The 16,712-nt window shown below is 51.1% G+C and overlaps 2 protein-coding genes across 4 annotated transcripts; one reads left to right on the forward strand and one right to left on the reverse strand.

The window, feature by feature from the left end:
* Nucleotides 1-1,478: 1,478 nt before the first annotated feature.
* On the forward strand, nt 1,479-10,686 carry PDIA3 (protein disulfide isomerase family A member 3). Its single transcript, XM_080981410.1, has 13 exons — nt 1,479-1,761; nt 3,731-3,809; nt 4,163-4,280; nt 4,593-4,697; nt 5,118-5,247; nt 5,827-5,943; nt 6,049-6,174; nt 7,371-7,553; nt 7,769-7,877; nt 9,272-9,400; nt 9,639-9,718; nt 10,003-10,060; nt 10,269-10,686. Exons 1-13 carry the CDS (start codon nt 1,619-1,621, stop codon nt 10,386-10,388), a joined length of 1,497 nt encoding a protein of 498 aa, XP_080837536.1. The 5' UTR covers nt 1,479-1,618; the 3' UTR covers nt 10,389-10,686.
* Nucleotides 10,600-16,690, reverse strand: ELL3 (elongation factor for RNA polymerase II 3). 3 transcript variants are annotated; one of them, XM_080981408.1, is made up of 12 exons: nt 16,168-16,690; nt 15,689-15,733; nt 15,004-15,137; nt 14,786-14,916; nt 14,058-14,233; nt 13,867-13,988; nt 13,588-13,669; nt 12,932-13,175; nt 12,506-12,545; nt 11,989-12,160; nt 11,854-11,898; nt 10,600-11,776 (listed from the first exon to the last, which is right to left on the reverse strand). In XM_080981408.1, exons 1-12 carry the CDS (start codon nt 16,513-16,515, stop codon nt 11,639-11,641), a joined length of 1,677 nt encoding a protein of 558 aa, XP_080837534.1. In that variant the 5' UTR covers nt 16,516-16,690; the 3' UTR covers nt 10,600-11,638. The 3 variants fall into 3 exon arrangements, with proteins under 3 accessions (XP_080837534.1, XP_080837535.1, XP_080837533.1); XM_080981409.1 differs by having other exon boundaries at nt 10,600-11,898; nt 14,130-14,233; XM_080981407.1 differs by having other exon boundaries at nt 10,600-11,898.
* Between the last annotated feature and the right edge of the window lie 22 nt (nt 16,691-16,712).

Below are 16,712 nucleotides of genomic sequence, written 5' to 3' on the forward strand. Positions count from 1 at the left end.
GGTGATGCAATGGGTTGACGTGGTCCTGTTCAAGTGGCCCTCAAGTTAAGACCTGCATTTGTGCTAGCAATTGGCTAATGAACAGGTGCATAATGATGTGTCAGCATAAAGCTGGAGTTCTTGTTCCTCTCAATTCTGTGTCAACACGTAATCTCTTTTCAGTAAGGGCAGCCACTCTAAGCCAAAAGTTTGCCTCCTCTTCAACCAATATGTACACGTTGCATTGCTGAGCATAGCTAAAGGAATTGCGTAACAACAGGGCACGTGCAGTCAAATGAATTGAGCGCCTTCATAGCAAAGGTGCTGCATCTCTTAAGCCAGGATCTCTACATATCAGGCAAGAAAATGCATAGAAATACAGGCTTATTGTTATTATTAAATTTGTATATCACCCTTCATCTGAAGAGCTGTGAGAGGGGAGAAGAGATTAAAAAGCTAAGCTGCTCCTTAGAATCATAGAATTGCAAGGGACCTCAGGGTCATATAATCTAAATCCAAGCAATGCGGGAATCTCAACTTCTTTGGCAATCACTCGTCAAATCTCAACTAGACCACATACAACAGCCTTGCTTATTCTTCGTGAGTGAACTTGAACAGTGAATGTAGTGAATAGGCTAGGTTTAGTTCAGTTTAGAGCCACAATACCAAGGTTCATCTTATATTGTTTTTACTGTCTGCTTCCCTTTTATTCCTAACAGTCTCCTAAATTGACTGCTGAAGTGGGTCTGTTTGCCATAGAATTCCCACGTGCCTAGCTGCATGGCATTCAGGTTACTGGGTTTAGGATCAGTAGCCCATAAGGAAACAGAGATGAAGTTGGTCTCTTGAGTTCCTGGTTGAAGGGGGTCTGTCAGTGAAATGAGCTAGCCGCTTTGATCTTGGACAAAGAAAAGGCAGCTGGAAGCTAGCTAGCTCTGCTTTCCCCAGCAATTTGTGTGCGTAGGTTTGACTGAGAAGTGCTAGGCCACTGGCTCAAAACATTTTTAAAAAGTAGTTGTTTTAATGCATCCCAGTTTCCTTCCCATTTGGGGATGCAGGAGTAAGCGGGGAGGGTGGCGGCGGCGGCGGCAGGCACCGGAGAGAAAGGCCCACTGGCAGCACTGCAGGGCTGTTGTGCTGCAGTTGGGCAACGAGGGTGATACAAGAGTTTGACTTCAGCCGCTCGGCTGAGGGACCAGCTCTTCACAATAGGGGGCACTTTTCGAAAAAGGCGCGGACATCTCTCTGGCCCTCAGGCGCTCCTCTTGAGGGGGAGACGAGGGAGCCGCAATGGCGGGAGGCGGGGCCAACAGGCGAAGCCCGCTCTGGAGCGCGAGGCCAGGGCGGCCCCTCGCGGCATCGCTATGACGACGAGCGCAGAGCCAGCCAGCCTCCTCCTGCCACCATCTCTCCTCCTCATTGGCCGCCCTCCCGCCGGCGTGGGCCAGTGAGCAGCTGCCACACTACAAATCCGGCCCCGTCTCCTGGAGGGGCGGGACTTCCGCCTCCTCTTTAGCTTCCCGCTGAGGCGAGGACGAGAGAAAACGAAAGTCGCCTCAGCCGCCGCTTTCTCCGGCTCGCTCTCCGTATTCCTCGCCTTTCTCCCTCTCTCTTTCTCGCTCGCCGGCGGCTGGGCCTCATGGAGGCGCTTCTCCTCGCTCTGCTCCTCGCCCTTGTGCCGCTGCCGGGACGCGCCTCTGACGTGCTCGAGCTCAGCGATGAGGACTTCGACAGCGGCCTGGCCGACCGCAGCGTCGCCCTCGTCGAGTTCTACGCCCCATGGTGGGTCGGAGGGAGAGGAGGCGGGCGGGGCGGGCAACGGGGCCAGGGCGCTCATGGGGGGCGGGGCGGCGAGGCCCCCGCTGCTTCGGCTCTGCGCGCGCAGGAAGAGGAGCGGCACGTTTCTCGTGCGCGCGCCTCCCACAGGTCCATAGACAGACGGGGAGAGGGAGGTTGGCAGGCCGGTGGATCCCTTCGTCGCTGCCGCTGCCTTAACTGGCGCGGAGCCGAGAATGGGAAGAGCGAGGGAGGAAAGGAAGGAGGGAGTCCCGCCTGCCGATCTGCCTCTCGCCGCTGCCTCTTGTCTGTCAGGCCTGTGGGAGTGAATTCTGCGCATTCCGGACGCGATATCCGCGGAAGCCTCTCCGCGATTCGCCCGGCCGCCGTGAAGGGCAGCTGGTTTGGGTTGGTAGCGGCCTCTTTATCGGGCGGGGAAAGCCGCGGTGGCTCCGGCGCCGGTGCCGCAGCCGGTTTTGAAACTGCAGCCCCCAGGCTACACCGGGGCAAGTGCCTGCGGAGGGCGGGATCTTGTTGCCGTGGCTGCTCCCGGTTGGCTGCTCCGCTGGGCTGTCACTATCAGGGATTGGCTGTTGGTCCCCTGGGAAGTGCCCGCTACCTTTGCGGAGAAGTTGGGGCAGCCATCAGGGCGTCTTATCGGCAGAAACGGAAGGGTTGGGCGCCTGCTATCTTCCGGTGGATAGTTGGTTCTTGGGCGAACCGTGGGTGCTGCCCTTGTGAGAACGGCGAAGCCTCCTCGCTCTGTCCGCTTCATGGGGTTGATGGGGCCACTATTAGCTTGTGCTTTTTGCGGGAGCGGGGTGCCCTTGCCAAGCAAGATGGATGATTCATGGTGCCCAGCCCACTGGCTTCAAGTGTCTCAGTGGTCCTTGATCCAAATGAATCTCAGTGTATACTTGTAATAAAAGCAAAACATAGCCCTTCACAGAACAATAAAAGTCAGTTTAGCATAAAATCCCGTGGTATGAAACTTGGTACACAAGGCCAATACTTTGCTGAAGACAATCAGGTTTGATCATTGCCAAAACAGGAATTTGGGAACCATATTTATGCCTCCATGGGTTCTATGATGTGAGAAAGGTGGGATAGAAATTCAAGAAAGTAAATGAAATGCCTACATTTTGTAGGTTTAATGCAAGTATTCATATTTTAGTAAATATCAAATTGTGTATTCATTAATCCTTTTGAATGTGCATCTGGTAGGGGTAATGATTCACTGTAGAGAAAACCACTCAAAATTACAAGCCAGCTATATGCTAGCCTACTGAAGGCTGACCAGAGATAGGAAGCTGCAGGTCTAAGCCTATGCTGGGTGTATGGAAGAGGAGACTTCCATTGTCTAGCAACCCACTTGATTTCTGTGTTGAGCACAGAGGAGAGACTGCTTCAGTCTCTTGCTCCATCCCTCCCATCACACTTGCATAGAACTCACAACTGCCATAAGGGAAGGATCTCAGGAAATCAAGAGAGGCAGACAAAAAGAAGGTCAAGAGCCAGCTTCTGTCTAACTTGGCTTGTCCCTGCTATAAGGCTATCAACTACCAGCTATCTTCTGGGAAGGATTCTCGTAACTCTCTGTGTTCTACCATATTGCTCATTCTTCTCCCTTGCCCCCATGGATAGTGATGTTAATTGTAGTATGCCTCAAAAGCATTCATCGTCTGGAAGGCAGGATATTAATAATCACAATAAATAAATTCTGGTTGTCTGTGCCAGTCTAGTACTTGAATACAAGGATGGGCTAATGTGCTTATATCTAGATTATGTCACATTAACCTACTTATTCAAGAGTATTGACTCCTTTAAAACAAATTTAAATTTTAAAACCCTGCACAGTTTTAGTCATTGATTTTTATCTGACCTGTTGAGATACAAGTGCGATCTTGGGCCAAACAGTCCTTGCTGATGAAAGAAAGTGGTATGCCAACCATGCATTGAACTTTTAATCTTATAGGTGTGGACACTGTAAACGCCTTGCTCCTGAGTATGAGTCTGCTGCCACCAGGCTAAAGGGAATAGTGCCACTTGTGAAGGTTAGTTTTGTAATGTGCTACTGCATGAAACTCTGCAGAAAAGGGACCTTTCCATAAGTTAAATTGCTTGACTACTGATAGTGGAGTTGGGAGTCAGTTCTATTGATGCCTGTGTGAATGTGGTGGGGAGCAACGTGGGATAAAAAGCTTTGAATCTATGTCTGCTGTTCTTTTGATCAAAGTCCCTGGAGGTATAGGAAGAGCCTCTGTTGGTGTTAGATGGGAATGTTTGGATGAGGATGTTTGCATGCATCTATGCTGTTGGCAATGTGCAGACTAGATGGTTGTTTTTTTTAGAGATGTTACCATCCTTTACAGTGGAAAAGGCAAACCCTGCTCACATTCTCTTTAAGGTTGACTGTACAGCAAACTCAAACACCTGCAACAAGTATGGAGTGAGTGGCTATCCAACTCTCAAGATCTTCAGGAACGGGGAGGAGTCTGGTACCTATGATGGTCCAAGAACAGCTGGTAAGGAACTGTAGGCCAGGCTGTGAGTGCTGGAGGAGCTGGTTAATAGTCTGCAGCAGCCCTGGCACAGAGTGGAGGGTTATTGCATGCATGTTCTGCTTGTAGACCTCCCAACATCATCTGGTTGGCCTCTGCAAGAACAAGATGCTAGACAATATGGGCTTTTGTTCTGATCCTAGCTGTAGGGCTCTTCTTGAAGCCTTCATTTAAAGGGTATTTGTGTAATGCCTTGTATAGCCTTGTATATTGGATGTACCCAAAGCAACCCCTACATGCAGCCTGCCACTAACTATGCCAAACTTCTCTCCCAAGATGGAATTGTGAGCCACCTGAAGAAACAGGCTGGGCCAGCCTCAGTTGCTCTCCGCTCTGATACTTTTGAGAAATTCATCAGTGAAAAGGATCCTGCTGTGGTGGGTAAGTAGTGGGGGGATTTTGGGTGGGGGAGGTGATCAGATTTCCCCCCCGAGCCTGCACATGCTAAGATGTGGAGGGGGGTTGCCAGTCTTTCTGGAATTAGACATCATAGACTGCAGTTGTTAGCACAGAGCTTTGAACTGGCAGTGCAGAGTTACCTCTTCCGTTCCAGTCCTCTTAACCTGATCTCAGTAGTAAAAATGTTCAGATAAAAACGTTCTGCAGTGTTGATTTGAGTGACTCCCAGCTTCAAATATTAGAAGCCAGGGACTGGGTTCCTTGGATACAATTTGTAGGTTCTTGTATATGGCTCACTGGTTTGGGCAGTCCAAGTTGTTTTTGTGTCCAGGTGGAATAGCTAAACTGCTTCTGCTACTCCTCTTTCATATGGAGTCCTTTGCCTTTTATGATGTTCTGCAGGTTTCTTCAAGGAGTTGTTTGGTGATGCACATTCAGAGTACATGAAAGCAGCGAGCAACTTGCGAGATCATTACCGCTTTGCGCACACAAGTGATGAGGATCTAGTTAAAAAATATGAGCCAGATGGCGAGTAAGTAGCACATGGGCCTCTATTCTCCTGATTGGTCTACCAAAATATAAGAATATAAGACACAAATTTCAGAAATGCATCTGGGCATAACAGCTCTGCCTGGCTTCCTGTTGCTCCCCACAATGAATTCCCCCCACTTGTATAGCAAGCTGTTTCTGACGTATAGACCACTGGTTCTCTTTGGACTGAGCTTGAGCAACACTCAAATGGCTTGCCAGTATAGGCAAGCCGTGTTCCTAGCAACTGTCTTTGTAAAATAGTGATTGTACCTTCCACGGTCCTATGCAACATCCCCCTCCCCAACACTCAAGTCCCTGCTGGGCTGCTTCCTGCTTGTTTTTCCTGCCACCTGAAGGGAGCAGGCAAGTCAGAGCTTGAGGTGCTTGCTGACTGTCATTCAGCTTTTCCTTGGGGAGTTGGTTAAGCAGCTGAGACACCTGCTAGCAAATGTGGCTGGAAGCCCATGTTGAAAGAACAAGGGAGTCCTGTTTGTGAGCCAAGCCCTAGCAAGAGCACAGCCTGTTTGAGGGCGATGTGTGCTTGGTTCACTGTCAAGTTGCACTGATCAACTTTCCACAGAGGCATTATCCTGTTCCGTCCCCCACACCTGGAAAACAAGTTTGAGGACAACACTGTGCGATACACAGAGGACAAGATCACAACTGGCAAGATCAAGAAGTTCCTTCAGGAGAACATGTAAGTGTATGGCAGCTTCCCTCCTGCCAGTCTATAGTGAGTGTCTGTGTCCGCAGCGTGAGATCCACATGCTAACGTGATTTGGGGGTTCCTTCTGTTCTTTAGCTTTGGCATCTGCCCACACATGACGGAAGACAACAAAGAGCTGATCCAAGGCAAGGACCTGCTGGTGGCTTATTATGACGTAGATTACGAAAAGAATCCCAAGGGGTCCAACTACTGGCGCAACAGGTGAGAACACAGCAAGGACTATCCTGAAGTTAAATGAGTGAGGTTGGAGAGACCTGCAAGCCACTGATATGTTCTGCCCCCACTGTCACAGGCAATATGTGCCTGACCTGCCAGTTGCTAGGAATCATAGGTGGGGAGATCACTGCTGATGCTGCAGTTGGATCCTGCTTGCTGGCTTCCCGCTGGGGCAGTGGTTTTAAACCAGTGTGCCACGGTACCCTGGGGTGCCTTGAATGATGGTCAGGGTGCCTCCCTCCCTCCTCTGATGCCCTCTCATGTCTGCCTCCCAAAGGCTTGTGTGACTGTTTGTTGCAGCATCCTTGGCTACAAGCTCTGCTAGTTGCCAGAAGCTGAGGTGGCCTCGTAGTAAGTAAGTAAGCAAGCAAGCAAGCAGGTGAGGGAGCCTAGCCAGCCAGTTTGCCAGCCCTTGCTGTTGGGAATGAACAGACAAGTCCTAGGCCCCTGTGGGTCAAGGGAGGCAGCTCAGAGACCTGCCCAGAGAACTCAAAGAAGAGGAGAAGAGGCTGAGAAAACACTCTGTGAAGGAGGATATTTGAAAAGAGTGAGAGGCTGCCAGCTCTGCAGGCAAGGGGTGACATAACTGGGCTCCTGAGTCCCACAGGGGTGTCACAGAAAGAATATAGTTGGTCAAGGGAGCAGTGGACTCAAAAAGGTTGAAAACATCTGCACTGGAGCAGCTGTTTGACCACTGGGAGCAGGACACTTTGTCTTGATCCAGTGGACTCATATGTCTGTGCCAGAGGCCATGCCTCTTGTGGCTGCTCTATAGCCCAAACAGAAGGGCTGCAGCAGTTCCAGCATGCAAACATCCCCCTCCCTAGGAAGAGTGGGGGCAAGAAGCCAGCAATAGTATAAGCTGTGGAGGTCCCCCATCAGCAGTGAATAACTTATGGAAGGAGACGGGCAGTGACACTTCTGCCCTTGGCCAATCATTGATCACCTTGGTGGCTCTTTGAGGCTGCTCCAAGCACACTTGATCCTTTAGCTATAGAATTTGGGACTGCTTTGACTTGAACACATCACCACCTCTGCCTGAGCCAAGGTACTTCTGAAATTGGCTCTTAATTAATTAAAATGATTTGCTTGCCTTCACGCATGCCTTGAAGAGGACAGGTGCGCTGTGACTCCTGATTATCTTGGGCTATCACAAAAAAGTTTCATTATTGCTTTTGCAGAGTGATGAAGGTAGCCCGGAGTTTCCTGGATGCTGGACACAAACTCAGCTTTGCTGTTGCTAGTCGGAAGACCTTTGGTCATGAGCTCTCAGAGTTTGGATTGGATGGCTCTACCACCGATGTTCCTCTTGTTGCCATCAGGACAGCTAAGGGAGAGAAATTTGTCATGCAGGAGGAATTCTCGTAAGTGGAGCATTTGTTTATACTGCAAGTGTGCACACTGCTTCTGGTGTGGTCTGGAGTGGGGACATCCCACTGCCTTTTCCTGAACAATTCTGAGCACAAAGCATCATAGGCCAATCCAGACAGAAAGTCTGGGATTTCTTCTAGTGACTTTAGAAGGGGGGTTACAAGTTGGGGGAGGACTGGTTGAAACAATTCTCTTGTTTGGTTTGCAGCCGTGATGGGAAGGCCCTGGAGAGATTCCTCCAGGATTATTTTGATGGAAACCTGAAGAAATACCTGAAATCTGAGCCCATCCCAGAGAACAATGATGGGCCTGTGAAGGTGGGAGCTGCTGCTTGTTCTGTCTCCTCAAGGGTGGTGGGAGCCTTGGGCCCCTTCAGATGATATTGGACTTCCATCAGCTCTACCCAGCGGTGCCCAAAGATAAGGGATTATGGGAGCAAAAGGTCAACAGCATCTGGAGGGTCCCCTACTCCTAGCTTAAAAGAAACTAGATCTCGTAAGAATAACTCGCTCTACGTGGGGCTGCTCTTGAGACTGACCCAGAAACTCAAGCGGGTGCAGAATGCTGCGGCGAGACTCCTTATGGGGTCCTCGCTGCGGGATCACATTCACCCAGTGCTATACCAGCTGCACTGGCTCCCGGTGGAGTACAGGATCAGGTTTAAGGTGCTGGTTTTAACCTTTAAAGCACTATACGGCCTAGGACCCTCATACCTACGGGACCGCTATTCCTGGTATGTCCCACGGAGGACCTTACGGTCTTCAGACAAAAACACCTTGGAGGTCCCGGGCCAGAGAGGTTAGGGTGGCCTCAACCAGAGCCAGGGCTTTTTCGGCTGTGGCTCCGTTCTGATGGAATGCTCTGTCACAAGAGACTAGGGCCCTGCGGGACTTGACATCTTTCCGCAGGGCCTGCAAGACAGAGCTGTTCCACCAGGCCTTTGGCCAAGGCACAGCCTGGCCCCTTCTTTGGTAATTCTTCACAGAACTCTATCCCAATGGTTGCCATCAATTTGATTTGAACTGATTTTATAATGAATTGATTTTAGAATGCTGTATTATTTTACAGTTGTTAGCCGCTCTGAGCCTGGCTTTGGCTGGGGATGGCGGGATATAAATAAAATTTATTATTATTAACCAAGAAGGGGACTCCTCTGCTGTATTTTGGGACATGTTGCAGCAGGTGGCCTTAAAGGTATGACCGACGTGCAACACCCCAAAACATCCCATATTATATTCCAAAATGCCCACAAATTTCTCCACTTTGTTCTAAGTTTCATGCAGTTTAAGTAAGATTAATGTGCACATTTATTAATTTCAGCTCTTTCTGAGCTATGTCTTGAGGCTGTAGCTTTCTCAGGGTAGCTGATGTTAATAGCTGCTGGGCAGTTTCATCAACAAACATGAAAAAGACAAATTGAAATTACAAGTTGGATTGAACAAGCCCAAAATTTGAAGTACAGGGAAATCTTAAAGTAGCTATGTTTTCAAGTTTCAGTTTATATGTCCTTGATGCATACCAAGACTGTTTCTGGACACCTGGAATTCAGGAATTCAATTCATAGATGGGAAACAGGCAGATTTGGATGTGATCTGTATATTGATTGAACTGCTGGGAAAATGAGAAGCTTCCTGCATATTATTCAGCTTGCAATAATACTAAAATTAGGCTTGGGAACCTCCCCTTTTGAGCCTGCATGTTTTCTCCCCAGGTGGTTGTGGCTGAGAACTTCGACGAAATTGTGAATGCTGAGGGCAAGGATGTGCTTGTGGAGTTCTACGCGCCTTGGTGTGGCCACTGCAAGAACCTGGAACCCAAATACAAGGAGCTTGGAGAGAAGGTATGCCCAAGGGGCGGGAGGAGGATCCGAGTGCCTGAGTGTCTCTCTCCCTTAATAGAGGTCCCTGTTCATAGGTGACCAGAGAGAAGAGCTCTTATCTTCAGGGGCCTTGATACTGTGTATTTGAGCAAGGTTCTCTTGGGCGTGGAACAGCCCCTAGGGGGCTGGCATTGCTCTGCTATCATGAATTGACTGCTTCTGCCAGTGTGAAATTGCTGACTGGATTATCTTTCAACAGCTCAGCAAAGATCCCAACATTATTATAGCCAAGATGGATGCTACAGCCAATGATGTGCCTTCTCCCTACGAAGTGCGAGGGTAAGAGAATTATGCTTGGTAGCTACTGGCTGGTTCTTGCCTGCCCTCTGCTGTCAATGATAGAGTAGCTGTCCTGCAGGCACAGTCTTGGGCCTTTTAGGAGGAGTCCTTTGCGCCCCATCCACACCAAGCGCCCCATTGTGTGCTTGCGCTATGCCCTTGAAGAATGGCTGCTGTATGGAGGCTTATGCATGTAAACACCAGGCATAGTTCCTCCAGGGCAGTCATTCAGGATACCACTGAATGCCCTGCTGAGTGGTCTTTCTTTCTTTCTTTGTTGACAGCTTCCCCACAATTTATTTTTCGCCTGCGGGGAGCAAGCAAAGTCCAAAGAAATATGAGGTGAGTTAATGCTTGTACTGGGTTCCCTAGAGTAATAATAAGCAGCTGCAATGAAGTCTTCTTTCTTTTGCCCATTAATCCTAAAATATGGCAAGTGGCATAAATGATCAAGTGGAATGTGTTGAGGGTGCTGTGTGTGCGCGCTAGTGATTGGAACTTAATGCCTTGAGCACTGCTGCACTTTGCCTGACTTGTGTCTTCTTGACAGGGGGGGCGTGAGGTGAATGACTTTGTCAGCTACCTGAAGCGGGAGGCCACTTACCCACCCATTCTACAGGAGGATGAAAAACCCAAGAAGAAGAAGAAGGCGCCCAAGGAGGATCTGTGAGCGGGGAGGGGGGCTTGGTATCATCATCGCCCTTGTCTGCAGAAGAGCCCATGGCCACTCCTGGAGGTGGGGCCCTGTGGGGCAGTCTAAGCTGTTGGAAAGTGAAGCCACATTGAGCAGAGGGGACCCAGCTGCTGCTGCTGTTCTGTTTAATTTCCTGCCCCCTCATCTCTTAACTGCACTGGCCTTGAATGCCCTGGACTGGCTGATATTTGTGGGTGGGGAGGGGGAGGGTTTGTTTTCTAATTTTTTGTACATTTGAAGAAGTGAATCAATAAATGACCCCCTTAGGCCCCAAGTTGCCTTTCTGTGATGATGGGAGGGGAAAGACTTCTCCCTGTCTCTTTGAGCGGGATACATTTACCTGTTTCTGGTACTTTGCTAGTTTGGGAGGCTGCTCTACCAGATAACTTTTGTTCCCCATAGAAGTTACTGAACAACTCAGTTGTCCTTGAGAAGTTTGCATGTTGATTTTAGCTTGGGGTAGCCTAGCTCTGCAGATGGGCCTAAGCAGCATTCTCAAATGAACATGTAGCAGATTGATAACATAACTGATTGATACGAAGTGAAGGGAGATGTCATGTCTGTTTAAACGATCTTCACAAAATGCAATTTTTTTGTATAACTTCTCATGTGGATAGTCTCTGAGAGATGTGGTAGGTGCCAAGCTTTAAGCCTGTGTGACAAAGACCTGTCTCTGCAGCCACTAGAGATTTTGAAAACAAAGCAGCATAAGCCAGGCAAGATTAAAGTATTCCTTGAAGAAAAGGTTTCTAGCAAAGTTCCTACTGCCTTGGGTGTGAGTGTCTGAACAAATGTCAACTGGAGTTGGACAAGCTAAGTGTTAGCATATTGAGATTGTCCTACCTAAAAATGCAAGACTACCCACACTCCAGTTTTTCCAATTAAGGCACAAGAATATACTTGCTGACTATGAAACAATTCTAAAGCACAGCTTTGTTTCAAGCCAAAGATGGCTGCTCTGGTAACTTTAGGCTGCCACAACAAGTTGCTACAGAAGGATGGGGAAAAGGGAGCACCCTCGCCCTGCTTTAAGTGTTTCTTTTCAAATTGCTTTCAGCTAGCAAGATGTTGCAGAGCAGATTTGGACCAAAACCTAAGAGGAACATACTGTAAGCTGGGCCTGTTCTTAAGCTGTACAAAGCTCACTCCAGGAGCAAGCAGTTGTAATGAAACACTAGAGCCCCCCTGTGCTTGCTGTGAGGAGTTGCAGGTGAATGCTGCCCTCATCATCTCCTCTCGGCACAGCCCCTCTGCCCAGCCGGAGGGACATTCTGCTCAAAGTTTAGGATTTGAGCCTTTATGTGGGAGAGCTTGTGGTGCAGATACTCGCAGTGTCTCTTTTCTTCTTGGTAGTTAGGATACACCTGCAGAGAAGGAAACAGTTCAGCCACCAGGGGGAAAGAAAGCACCCACCTCCCTGATGCCAGCCTGGTTTCCTCACCTTTTTGAAGTGCCTGTATTCTTGCAAAATCTGATCTTCTAGGACCTGTAACCCAAGAGAGCTAGTTCAGCCCAGGACCAGGCAGGGAATGTCCCTTTCCCCTTTGTTCCCTTTTGTTTCCTGGAATGTTGTTACCTTGTACTCCTTGGTTCCTTGCTGCATTCGCCTAAGCCTTGTGCCCAGCTGGGCAAACCTCCTGCTCACACTCCCAATCCTGGCATGGAGGTGGCGGTATGTAGTGTAGTCTGCACTGAAGTCCTCCTGGTAGGCTCTGTACTGCTTTACTGAGCAAATGGGGACATATTTCCTAGTTTCAAAAGACACATTATGTGAGTCAGAAGATGGAAAGGGAGAGCCTCCTCCCTTGGGGAATTTGACCCAATGTATCAAATACTATATTGGTTGGGAAGGCCAACAGCAGCAGCCACCTCTCCAATCCATCTCCCACATCAGGAGTAGAACCTTTTTTGGTCCCAAGGATTGTGTTCCAGCATGGACAGTCTTCCAGAAGCTCCATTTGGTCCCTAGGCATGAGATCCCCACACCAAATGTACAACAAGTCTGGGCACCAGTGAAAATGATGCTGGTTCCCAAATGGCTGAGGCCTATGAAAAATGCCCTTGCCTTGTGTGCAGTGCAGCTAAATACTTACAAGTAGTACTTGAGGTTGTCCTCTGAAGTGCTGGCATGGTCTGGGGAGGGGAAAAGGAAAAGCAGAGTCATTGTGGTGGCAGCAGTCGCCCTGCAGTCCTGCATTGGACACCAGCATCTCCCACCAGTGTGTGTTGCTCAATGCTTTCCCAGGCTCATTCCACCTGGATATTTTGGTCTACACCTCCCATCAGCCCAACTGCTCTGCAATCCAAAACACCGGGAAGGCTAGGAAGATTGAGAAGGTGGTTCTAGACAGCTTTTTAGGCCCAAATTGACAGCACAAGTACCTCCTGGTTTAAACCATTCTGCCTGACTGGGAAGGCTGAGCTTTCCATTTTGTTCAAGGTCAGGAGCAGATTGCAGAGGTTCCAGTTGCCATCATATTTGATGTTTGTGTTGGGAGTGCATCTGCCAGACTCCTCACCTGCCTGCCTCTCCTCCTCCCCTGGCCACTCGACCTCTGGTGCTCTTTGACTTCCTGCTTCAGGTTCCTCATCCGAGCTCTGAACCTCTCCTATGATGTCGCTGCAATCGGTCTGGGCCCTGCTTTTCACTGCCACTGCAGGCTGCATTTTGCGTCCCCACCAGCTGCTCTCGGCTCCTGTAAAGTGAGGCCCCTGCCATCTCCTGGATCTTGGCCCAAGTGCAGCTCGGAGAGGTTGTAGTCTCTGAAAAATAATATCCACACTTCACTCTTTCCAGGCACAGTCCACTTTAAAGCACTGTGTCTGAGTATGGCAAATGATAAGCCCTCTCTTACAGTCTAATCTGCCAAGTGGATACTAGGAACAACAGGATAATGATGGTTCCCTCTAGGCAGGAAGATCAACTGAAAACCACCATGCAGTAGCACAGACACAGACAGGCAAATTCAAACAGCAGAAATGGAAGACAAGAAAGTCTCCCCCTCCCCCTGTGCCCACAGGAGCCTGCAATGCCTGGGAATTAGAGAGGCTGCCCAGAGGGGGTGATGCAACCACAGCCTTGCCATGGCATCATCGGCTGTCGCTGCTACTGCTCTGAATTAAAGCACCACCATTGCAGGACTCTGAATTAAAGCACCACTGTTGCAGGACTCACCGCTCTTAAAGGACTACCACCTTGAGAAGGAGCAAACTTTTCAGATGGGAAGGGCTTGGCCAAAGTTTGCTGGGCCTCTTTCCTGCAGAAGTGGAAGCAGAGCTGTTAAAAGCTGACCATGGCAGAGCAGAATAGTGGGAACAACTGTGCACCCACACATAAAGAGACAGGATTATGCTAGAGAGGGAGGGAGGGAGAGAGAGAGAGAGAATGAGGACTAAGACCACAAGGATACCCTATCCCTCCCCAGTAGTCTAACTCCCAGACTCATTGCTCTACCTGCGCAAGTGCTCAGATGCTTCCTGGTGCTGCTGCAGAGCACCTGTCCAGGCCTCCTTTCTAGGTTGCAGACAATCTTCTTTCAAGCTGTAACTTCTTTCTGGGGGGCTCAGCTGCCCCATCTGTGGGGTAAAGGTGGTGAGGAAGGCTCCAGCAAGGTGAGGAAGCCCAGTGGCCTCTCCCAGACCTACCTCAGCCTGCAGTTGTGGCCTCTCCAACAAGCCCAACAGCCTCTCAGCCCTCTGGTCTCTTCCTTCCCGCACCTGCACTGGTGGCCATGGGGGCTCATTGGGTGGGGGACTGCTTCCTTTGCCTTTCCCACTGGGGCTCTCTGAGGCTGCTTTCCTTGGGAGGAGGGTGCCAGTCTCTACAGTGCAGAAAAGCAGAAAGTCAAGGCAAAGGGAGTGAGGGAATAGAGCCAGCCTTGGCTGTCAGTAGCCCCCAGTGCTACTTGCCCCCTCCCCAATGTTAATTGCAGAAGACAGTTTCCATTCTTCATCCACAGTGATTGTCTATAGCAGCTGAGCTGAAATTTGGAAGTTACACTTCAGATCCACTTATTAAATTTGTATACCACCCTTAACCCAAAGATCTCAAGGTCGTTCACACATGGAAGGATTTCATAAATCCAGGGTAGCTTTATACTAGTTAAAAGGTTTTTGTTAAGATACCAAACTAAACTGTTCCATTATGATCACATGTTAGTAAAAACAGTTTGCTAGGTGGTTTTAAAACAAGTTCCACTGCTTCTTAGGATATATACATTCTAGGTTAGAACCAGAGACCTTTGAATGGCAGCGCTCACAAATTGTTCCTTTCAGGAAGTGGGGAGGGGAGAGAGGTGGTGGCAATTTGTGCCAATTCCCCCTTCAGCTCCTATCCAAGAAGCCCTTGCTGCCCCTTGCCCCTCTCTCCTCACCTGGGTTTGGGAACGCAGCTGCTGCCCTATGGCAGGTCGACCTCTCTACCCCCCATCTGGACTGGGAGGCCTCCACAACCATGGCACAGATGGTGATCTTCTCCTGGATGGCTCCTCTGCCCTCCAGCCACCTGGGCAAAGAAGAGCAATGTTCAGGGAAGCCTCTCTCCCCCATTCCCACCCCCCAGGGAAATAGCCTTTGGGCTGGGCCAGCTTACCTGGTACTGGCCTGGCGGACGCAATCAAAGCTGGCCTGCGGCTGCTCCTTCGTATAGCGTGAGAGGTAGAAGGTGAAGCGGAAAGTCCGTGGGTCACGACGGCCAGCAGTGGCGCCGCAGGGCACCTTCAGATACTGGACAGCATAGAAAGAGAAGAGGGGGGATCTGGTCTGGCCCCTTGGCCTCAGGAGCAGGGCCTGACCCTAGACATGTGGTTGGGGGCTGTTTCTGTGTCTGTGGGACCTGGCTCTGCCTGAGTGAAAAACACTGTGGGGCGGTGCTTTTCCAGGGGGTCAGTCTTGGCCCAGCGCAGGAAGGGAGTGGGCGGGGCTCCCCATACAGAGCAGCGAAGGCGCGGCTCCTGCCCACCCCGTCTCTTTCCCTCTTCCCTTGCTACTAAAGGTGACTTTCAGCCCGAAAAAGAAGCGGCTTTCGACGGGGCAGGCTGCCCCGTTCCAGCGCCAAGACAGCAGAGCACTCCGCGGGGAGGACGCCGCAGCCAGGCTCGGTCTGCCGCTCGCGCGAGACTCGTTAGCCGCCTTGCTGAAAGCCGCGGGGAGCTCGTTAGCAAGCAGGCGGCGCCCACGGCGATAGCAACGGCCACGGCGCCCCTCCGTTGCCCAGCCCCGGCGATGGGACTCGACAGGACCCCTGCCCAATGCACGGCGCTGGGAAATATCCTTACCCCTTGGCTGCCCTGGAAGGCGATCACGGGACGAGGCGCCGCCACCTGCAGAAAAAAAGCGGGCAGTGAGACCACCCCTCCCGCCAAGTGACCGGCCGTCCGGCAATCGCCTCCAAGCCAGCCCATTACCTGACACCGCTGGTAGGCGAGCAAGGCCTGGAGGGCCGAGTCGGTCAGTTTCACGTGGAAGAGGCTGAGGCGGGCGCCCCGCGAGCCGGGGCGGTAGGAAAGGCGCTCCGTCGCCCGCCGCGGCATCGCTAGAGTGAGCGGCTGTGGCGCCGGCGCCTGGGCGGGACTTGGGCTCGACGGCCGGGCGGGGCGGGGCCGCTGCTGCTCCACAAACCGGTGCGCGTGCCCAGCCCGGGATGCCTGGCCAGACCTGCCTCCGTTTGGGGCGTGGGAAAGGCCCGGAGCAAGAAGAGACCTCGGAGCTTTAGTCTGCCGTCCCTTCCAGAAGAAGGGCGCCGCCGATCACCCACCAAGCCCCTCAACAGTTTGCCCCGAGGAAGAACGGCCGGTCCGTTATCCAGGTCTTCGGGGGAGCTTCTGCCCATTGTCCCCGGTCCCCCAGACCGGAGATCCCGGGGCAGGGCCTCCCTTTGGGCCCCGGGCATCGCTTCTACTCCAAAGCCCCCCGCGGCAACCGACCCCGGACGCTTGGCCACGTGCAGCGGGGCCACGTGCTTCTTGGGACTCTCCACTAAGCCTCTTAGAGCCCCGCAGGTCACCGGGCGATAATCTGGGGCGGAGCAGCATCCCCTAAGAACCGCTAAGACTCGGATGCGCCTCTTCGGTTGAGCGGCTTCCCTCGCCCAGAAGACCTTCATAGACGTTTACTTCTGGGCATAGGAGCCAACTCCTAGGCGCCATGGGGTGTTCAGCCCCCAGATTTTTTTTGCGGGGGCCGCCCCCCCCCCAGTTGATGGGCACTGCTATTCAAATAGTGTGCATGCACCGCATCATGTGATCAATTATGCGAGCGGAGCTTACCTGCTCCCCCGATTTTTTGAGGTTGGCATTTCTG

The sequence above is a fragment of the Podarcis pityusensis genome (genome assembly GCF_964106645.2).
Source record: "Podarcis pityusensis genome assembly, chromosome: 14".
Taxonomy (NCBI): domain Eukaryota; kingdom Metazoa; phylum Chordata; class Lepidosauria; order Squamata; family Lacertidae; genus Podarcis; species Podarcis pityusensis.

Coding starts and splice junctions, on each gene's coding strand:
- PDIA3 (XM_080981410.1), top strand. CDS start 1,619: ATGGAGGCGCTTCTCCTCGCTCTGCTCCTCGCCCTTGTGCCGCTGCCG. Junction 4,698..5,117: donor AAAGGATCCTGCTGTGGTGG/GTAAGTAGTGGG, acceptor GATGTTCTGCAG/GTTTCTTCAAGGAGTTGTTT. Junction 10,061..10,268: donor AAAGTCCAAAGAAATATGAG/GTGAGTTAATGC, acceptor TCTTCTTGACAG/GGGGGGCGTGAGGTGAATGA.
- ELL3 (XM_080981407.1), bottom strand. CDS start 16,515: ATGAAGGTCTTCTGGGCGAGGGAAGCCGCTCAACCGAAGAGGCGCATC. Junction 14,917..15,003: donor GTCCGCCAGGCCAGTACCAG/GTAAGCTGGCCC, acceptor TTCTTTGCCCAG/GTGGCTGGAGGGCAGAGGAG. Junction 13,176..13,587: donor GTGGTAGTCCTTTAAGAGCG/GTGAGTCCTGCA, acceptor ATTATTTTTCAG/AGACTACAACCTCTCCGAGC.